The 8156-nt window shown below is 37.3% G+C and overlaps 1 protein-coding gene across 3 annotated transcripts in view; it reads left to right on the forward strand.

The window, feature by feature from the left end:
- The window catches only part of CCBL2 (cysteine conjugate-beta lyase 2), a 62443-nt gene that overhangs the window by 47894 nt on the left and 6393 nt on the right, over positions 1–8156 (forward strand). For all 3 annotated transcript variants that reach the window (XM_011956059.1, XM_011956061.1, XM_011956060.1), the window contains 2 exons: positions 2190–2376; positions 8054–8127. In XM_011956059.1, coding sequence (XP_011811449.1) covers positions 2190–2376; positions 8054–8127 — 261 coding nt within the window. The remainder of the gene's footprint in view (positions 1–2189; positions 2377–8053; positions 8128–8156) is intronic.

Raw genomic sequence — 8156 nt, forward strand, 5'->3', positions numbered from 1 at the left:
GTCACCTGAGGTCAGGAGTTCGAGACCAGCCTGGCCAACATGGCAAAACCCCATCTCTACTAAAAGTACGAAAATTAGCTGGGCGTGGTAGTGAGCACCTGTAATCCCAGCTACTCAGGAGGCTAAGGCAGAATTGCTTGAATCCAGGAGACAGAGGTTGCAGTGAGCCAAGATCGTGCCACTGCACTCCAGCCTGGACAACAAGAGCAAGACTTCATCTCAAAAAGAAAAGAAAAAAAAGATGTTGATAGATATGAAGAAGAAAGATAAAATAGGGAAGAGGAAGGATATAAAGTTCCAGGTGGGAGATATACAGTGTTAAACAGGGTAATCTTTGAAAGCCTCCCTGAAAAGGTAACATTTGAACAAGTAACTGAAGGAGATTAAGCAGCCACATATTTACCTAGAGAAGAACCCCTCTGTACAGAGAAAACAGCAAGTGAAAAGGCCCAGTGGTAGACAGCCTGGCTGGCATGTTAATATCAGAGAACAGCACAGAGACTGGAATGGAATGATCGAGAGAGAAGAGTAGGAAAAGCTAAGACCAGAGAGGTAGCTGGGCGTCCAATGGAGCTGTGCCATGCACGTCACTGTAAGGACTGAGTGAGATAGGAAGTCACCAGAGAGTTTTGAGCTCAGGAGTGACTTGGTCTGGCTTGTGTTGGCAAATGGACTCTGACTGCCTCATTGAGTGAGAAAGCTGTTACAGTGATTCAACAGAGAAATGCCAGTGCATTGAACCAAGATGGGGATGGTAGAAGCAGTAAAAAGTGATTGGACTCTGAATATATTTTGAAAGTAGAGCTCACATTATTTGTCAATAAGTTACATATGGGGTATGAGAAAAAGAAAGGAGTCCAGGATAATGCTGTAGTTAGGATGGATGTTTTTGTCTCCTTATACTTGGAATTTTCTAAGGCAATATCTCCTATAGTAAATGAACAAGTTGCCAAGAGGAAAAAAAAAAAAAAGATATAGCTAAGAATGCAGAACATCTTTTTCTGAACCCTCTTATTCTCCATTTCAGCTAGGTGCTCTGTTTTGTCCTGGGACAACCATGTTTGGTTCCAGGAAACCACAGATTTCTAGGCTAAGGCAATCAATCCTTGTTTTCCAAGATTTTGTAGTACTGGAGAATTATTACTAATTCTGTTTTACTGCATTCTTTTGGCATAAAATCTTCTCTGTGATCTTGCCCCTCTCTGTCTCCAGTCTCATCTCTTGCCACACAGTCTCTCTTACCTGCCTGATCCTTAATGTCTTAGTTGGTCTGAGTTGCAATAACAAAGTGCCACGAACTGGGTGGCTTATAAACGACAGAAATTTGTTTCTTTCCGTTCTGGAGGCAGCAAAGTCCAAGATAAGGTACCAGCAGATTTGGTGTCTGGTGGGGACGTGCTCCTTCATGGATGGTGTTTTTACTGTGTCCTTACGTGGTGGAAGGAGCAAGTTAACCCTCCTTTGTAAGGGCCTCCTAAAGGTCCCACCTCCTAAAGGCCCCACCTCCTAATACCATCACTTTGGGGTTTACGATTTTAATATATGAATGTGAGAGTGGACACAAACATTCAGTCCACTGTACTTAACAACATTGGCTTTTTCCTTGGCCCAGTTTGCTGTCCTAGCTCTTGAAGAAAGGTAGAGGAATTACTGTAGATGTTCCAGAAACTCATTTCTAGTCCCTCTTACACTTTGACCACCTTCCTGGCATATGAATAATTCCAGCAAGGATTTCCACACCTATGGAGAACAAGAAAGGCACATTTCTCCTTTGCACAGTAGGTCGGCTTTCATTTCCACTCTGTCCCCAAATATAATGGTGAGACGCTGACTACTCTGTGGTTGTTCTTCTGACTTAGATTTAGCAAGTCATTCTACAACTCACCTCAACAGAAAATATCTTAATGTCTTTTTGTTTCCAAGCAAGCCATCTTTATGTAACAGCTCTTTTTCAATTTGAATTTTCAGGACTCATTCTCAGTTCTTTACATGAGATTTAATCATTTAGGTATAACTGATTCCTCCATTAACCTATAGAGTTTAATATAGGTTCACAGGAATTCAACTGTTATTTCCTGAGTGACTTCTTTGCCAATAATTTTACTCATATCATCTTTATTATACCAATAAACTAAGCAATGAATAACATTACCATATTCCTTTTCATATTTTTTAATTCTGACAAACAGGAAGCCTTGGCTCAAGCTTTCTGGATTGACATCAAGCGCATGGATGACCCAGAATGTTACTTTAATTCTTTGCCAAAAGAGTTAGAAGTAAAAAGAGATCGGATAGTACATTTACTTGAAAGTGTTGGCCTAAAACCCATAGTTCCTGACGGAGGATACTTCATCATCGCTGATGTGTCTTTGCTAGGTTTGTAAAGGCTTTTATTATTTCAACTATACGGAAACTTATGTGTGAAATTATATCAGAATTATGGAGAAAAGATTGGTGTCAAAGCCACAGCAGCATTTTATCTGTGGAGAAGGATGGATTTTTGCAATGTCTACATTTTCTATAATTGTCTTTACTTTTAGGTCTTTTACCTTAAATGTGACCATTGTTAAATGGTTATGAAGTCAGTGTTGTTCTAGTTAGTCTATTAAACATAGGATTTGCTGTCACTCTCTTCTGGTGTGTCATTTTAAAACACAAGTGTGTGAAATAGTATTATATACTCAGCATTCATTTGAGTGAAATTGTAGTTTCCATTTTACTTAACAAAATGTACTATTTCATTAGAAAAAAATCTAGAAATTTTAAAGCTATCAGGGAATATTTGCCATTTTAGAATGTACTGAAATAAAATAAATGGGAGAATAACACTTATTGAGGGTCTACTTTGTGCCATGTCCTCAAAACACCCTTTTGAAGAAAACATTAGCTTCATTTTTGCAGGTAAGAACATTTAGAAAGTTTTAAATAGCTTCCCTGAAGTCACACAGCTAGATTCTAAATAGTTGTTTCCAAAAAGCATTGTTTTTTATATTACCTAAAGCTGTTATGTGTAATTCTGACATGCCATACAAATCTAAAGTCAGAAGCACGATAACGTGTCATACATAACTTTTCCTTAAAAAGAAATTAATAATAGTAAACCTTGAAGCCTAATTTATCGTGACAGAAATTACAGCCATTCTAGATATAGCTTTAAATGTTTTAAAATTTTATTACAATGAAGTTATATGCCAATGAACTTGAAAAACTGAAGTGTTTTATTTATACCAAATTGTATAAAGCTGGAAAGAGTAAAGGAAATTTTCAATTTTATAACAAAATACTGATTATATTTTTTAACTTTACGTCCTTCATAGGAGTTTGTTTTGTTTCATTTTGTTTCGTTTCACTTCCCTTTGCTTTGCTTTGCTTTGCTTTGCTTTGCTTTGCTTTGCTTTGCTTTGCTTTGTTTTGTTTTGTTTTGTTTCAGGCAAGGTCTGGCCCTGTCACCCAGGCTGGAGTGCAGTGGCGTGATCTCAGCTCACTGCAACCTCTGCCTCCTGGGCTCAAGCCATTCCACCACCTGAGTCTCCTGAGTAGCTGGGACCACAGGCATGTACCACCACACCTGGCTAATTTTTAAATTTTTTTTAGAGACGAAGTTTTGCCATGTTTCCTAGGCTGGTCATGAATTCCTGAGCTTAATGAGTGATCCACCTGCCTTGGCCTCCCAAAGTGCTGGGATTACAGGCACGAGCCACTGGCTGAGTTCTTTCTTACTATAAGCATTTTATGCTAGTAATTTTTCCTTGTAATAGTTCATTATCATCTTAGCAAATTTCAGAAAAGTAAGGTGTTATGATTTTCCTATAATTTGGTCTTCAGGTCTGTCTGTCTGGAAAGTGGCTATAAACTCTATCTGTTCCCTGATGAGGCTCCAGGGGAGGTCCTAGATGTTTGCAGTGTGCCTTTCATGGGCTACTTGTTTATCCTGGCAGATGGCCTGATGTTAAGTGTCTGACCCATGACCAGACATCCCTGGAAACTGGTTTATACTGGCAGACACCCTTGTGGCTCTCGTCTGACCTGTATCCAGTTTATTTCCACAGAGATAGCCACTCTCTAGGAGGAGGAGAGTTAGGTTCCAGCGTGTTGGTCAGTTGGGACACAGAGGAGGCAGCAGGTCTCCGGGACCAATGGGAAGTGAGGAGCGGTCCAGGATATACACACTTAACCAGCAGGTGGGGAACAGAGAGAGAGTGGGATCTGTGGGCCAAAGCCTTTTTGGGGGTCCAGGGTGTTACCCAAGCAGGTTTTCTGCAGAGAATTCTAACAGATGGGTTTAGAGCAAGCAGGCACAAGCTCACAGAGTCAGGCTGTGATTGAGAGGTAGGTGGTCACTGTGGCATATCTAGGCAGTCCATGAGGAGGGTGGGGGTCAGTGGGCGAGTCAAGTAAGTTGTGTCTAGCTGTCCCATAGTGAGGTGCTCGCCAGGAGGTGGTTGTCTCAGGCAGATATCTGAATCAACTACACTGAGGAACTGTGAGGAGGAAGAGAAGTGGAAATTGTGTCAAGGGTGACTAAGCCGTGCTTCTGGTATAAGAAAGACCAACTTATATTCACAATGGATGCCAAGGCAACATACAGTCATAAGAATTCATTACACAATGTTTGGCTCAAACTGAAACACTATCCTTCCTTTCACATTAACTTATTTCTTCATTTGTTGTGAGAGAAGAGACTTTGGCAAGCAAAGGTTCCTGCAGTCCTATTGCCATGACCTATATTTAGTAGGCTCCCAAGCTCTATGCTTATATAAAAACCCTTAAGATGTTCTAGACTCTGAGATTTGGGAAGTGCTTTTTCTATATTGAGTCTAAATGTGCAGTTTATTTTATGAAATGATAAAAAGAAATATTAGCACAGTTGTCATCACTTATATTTTTGCCTTTGAATCATAAATCAACAAGATTTCCATTTGAATTATTATTTTTTTAAAAGAACAAAATATGCTTCCAAAAGGAATGTGAGCCTACTCATATTAAAAGTTTTCTATGCAGTAATATATAAATAGAAATGATTGTATCTAAATCAAAAATCAATGACACATGGCCGGTATAGTGACTCCTGTCTGTAATCCCAGAACTTTGGGAGGCCAAGACAGGAGGATTACTTGAGCCCAGGAGTTCACCACCAGCCTGGGCAACATAGCAGGATCCTGTCTCTTAAATTAAAAAAAAAAAAAAAAAAACAGTGACACATAGGAAGGGAAGAAAGCAAATATTTCAGTCACCTAGGTTGACATAGTATTGTAATTAGCATTAACTTGAGACTAAACTTCCTGACAGTAAAGGCAAATAGAAAAATGAAATTAGATACATAGTTTTTGAATAAAAGGAAACTTAGCTTTTTAGATAAGAACAATTATTTCCTGGAACTAAACTCTTCCAGATAGTAAACTGGATTTTCACATTGTGACATTAACTATCAAAAGAACAGTGATACAACTCAGAATATTACATTAAGCTCCTAATTAATTTCCATTCCTTTCCTCAGTCAATCCATTCTAAATGCAATACTAATTTAGGTCTTAGATCTTGAATCACTGTGGTGATAATAGGAGCAGAAAAGATTTTGGTTAGGAAAGCTTTTCTGATATGAAAACAAGATTTTTTCATGGTCTTCTTTCACCCATGTGGAAAAATGTCAATGTCCACAAAACCTTCCTATATATAAAAAAATTTATGTTTTGTTTTACTCTTTCATCTGCTTAATTTGCAATGTGATAATTCTTCCAGATACTAAAAGTTGGCCCATAAACTAGAGATAGAAACAAAAACTCTTATTTAATCACAGCTTGAGAATAAAAGTAAACCATAATATTCATGAAAATAGTAATTATTTCCCTTTACAATTAATAGCAAGGGCTGATTAGTTAATATTTGAGAATTTATGATATAGTATGAATTACATTAGGAGCTTTGCAAATATATTCTCACAAAAGCCATATGAAATTGGTGCTATTATATCACTATTGATAGAGAAGAGGAGATAATCAAGTAATTTACTGAAGTTAATCGACTAATAAGTATCAAAGCTGGCCTCTGAATCCAGTAATTAGAAGACAAGATTTCAAATGAGATTGCTACAGTTTTTCTAGTGAAATAATAGGATCCAAAATTATGGAGGAGATAGTAAGAATGCAAAAACAAATTTCGGCCTTCATAAATTACTTAAATATGCTCACACATTTGATTTAAACTCTTACCATCAATAAAGAAAGACTTTATTTAGTTCCCATGTCTAGCTGAGGCATGTCAAAAGAAATAGATTCCAACTTCCTTCTGTCTATAAAACCTTTATAATTATATTTATTCCCTTCTTTCCTTTTTCAGCATCATGGTGTTACATTACTTTTTTCTGGCAGGGCACCATGGCTCATGCCTGTAATCCCAGCACTTTGGGAGGCCAAGGCGGGAGTATCACTTGAGGTCAGGAGTTTCAGACCAGCCTGACCAACATGGTGAAACTCCATCTCTACTAAAAATACGAAGATTAGCCGGGCATGGTGGTGCATGCCTGTAATCCCAGCTACTCGGGAGGCTAAGGCAGGAGAATTGCTTGAACTCGGGAGGTGGAGGTTGCAGTGAGGTGAAATCGCACCATTGCACTCCAGCCTGGGCAACAAGAGCAAAACTCCATCTCAAAAAAATAAATAAATAAATTCTTTTTGTCTAAGCTCTACAAGAATAAATGAGTAGCAGAGTGTCAATTAGACTTATTAATCTCCTTCTACTCCCTTAGGTATTCACTCCTTTCTCTGGCTTCCTATATACCTTCAATACACTGCTGTTGTATACCTGTCACATGGAATTTTTATGTAGTTTACAATTAGACTAAGTTTTTTAGCTGGTATTTTTGTTAGGGCCAAACCTGAATTATACATAAATACCTTGAAATAATAATTTAACTTCCTTATCTGTAAACAGAGGATTATAATTACCTCTCAGAATTGTGGTAACAACTAAATGAGATGATCATGTAACATGCTTAACCAATAATAAGTGTTCAATAAGTTGCAGTATGTTGTTAGCGTTATTACTTGGAAATTTTATGTTCTCCTTAAAACACTTAAGGGGAGAATGGAGATTAAAATATCAGGTAAAAGGATAGTAGGGCTTTGTTTTAAAAATACAGGTGAACCTTTCTTCAGTGTCAAAGGTTTTACATGATTAATTTGAAAAGAACCACTAGTATTTAATGTATAGAAGAAAGAAGTAAGATATCTGCCTCAATTTGTTTTGAGCAATACATTATAAAATTTCATTGATGACGATAAGCATCAACATTAGTTGCTTTAGGGCATTCAGAAAGATCAAAGAGTATTAAGTCAATAAAGTTGAAACAATATGAAATGTGGATTGCTGAAACTGAATGCCAGAGATATATCTTGCCCAGACCTTAAAGCAAGATTGAGGCAAGAGCGAGTAGGAGTATATATTTGACTTTTTCACAAATTTAAAAAACAGTATAATATATGGAAGTAAGAGATGAAATATAACAGTAGCATTTGGAAGAGCTAAACAGATATCCTGTATTTATAAATAATGAATAATATTAATTTATTCATTCAACAAATATACTTTTTGTCACTTATATGCTAGACACTGACCTAGGGGTTGGGAATACAATAGGTTACAAAACAGAACTTTACTTTTATGGAACTTATAGTCTAATGGGCGGCTATGTGGAGATATAATCATTGCTGATGAATACTTGTAAATTTAGCAGTTATTTCCTTAGTAATAATCATAGAATCTTATTTCTAAATGGAAAGGCATCCCTCCTCTGCCCTTCACCTTTTCTACTCAAAAAGCTGCATGTGTAAGCCTAATCACCCTAATGTATATGTGAGTACTGCCTTAGACTATCAGTAAAGCTCTGTGAATTCACTTCCCACCCCACCATGCAGTGTGAGACTCCAGCATATTCTGTGACTATGTTCTGAGAAAATTTAAATAGGAGAAAATGTTGAATCTTGATAGACTGAAATGAAATACATGTTGCATCAGATGAAATTCATAGGCCACCTAATTTTCATTGTGGTTTTAGATCCAGACCTCTCTGATATGAAGAATAATGAGCCTTATGACTATAAGTTTGTGAAATGGATGACTAAACATAAGGTAATGTTTATTGTCCTTTACAAGATTGT

Source organism: Colobus angolensis, unplaced genomic scaffold (genome assembly GCF_000951035.1).
Source record: "Colobus angolensis palliatus isolate OR3802 unplaced genomic scaffold, Cang.pa_1.0 Scaffold41, whole genome shotgun sequence".
Taxonomy (NCBI): domain Eukaryota; kingdom Metazoa; phylum Chordata; class Mammalia; order Primates; family Cercopithecidae; genus Colobus; species Colobus angolensis.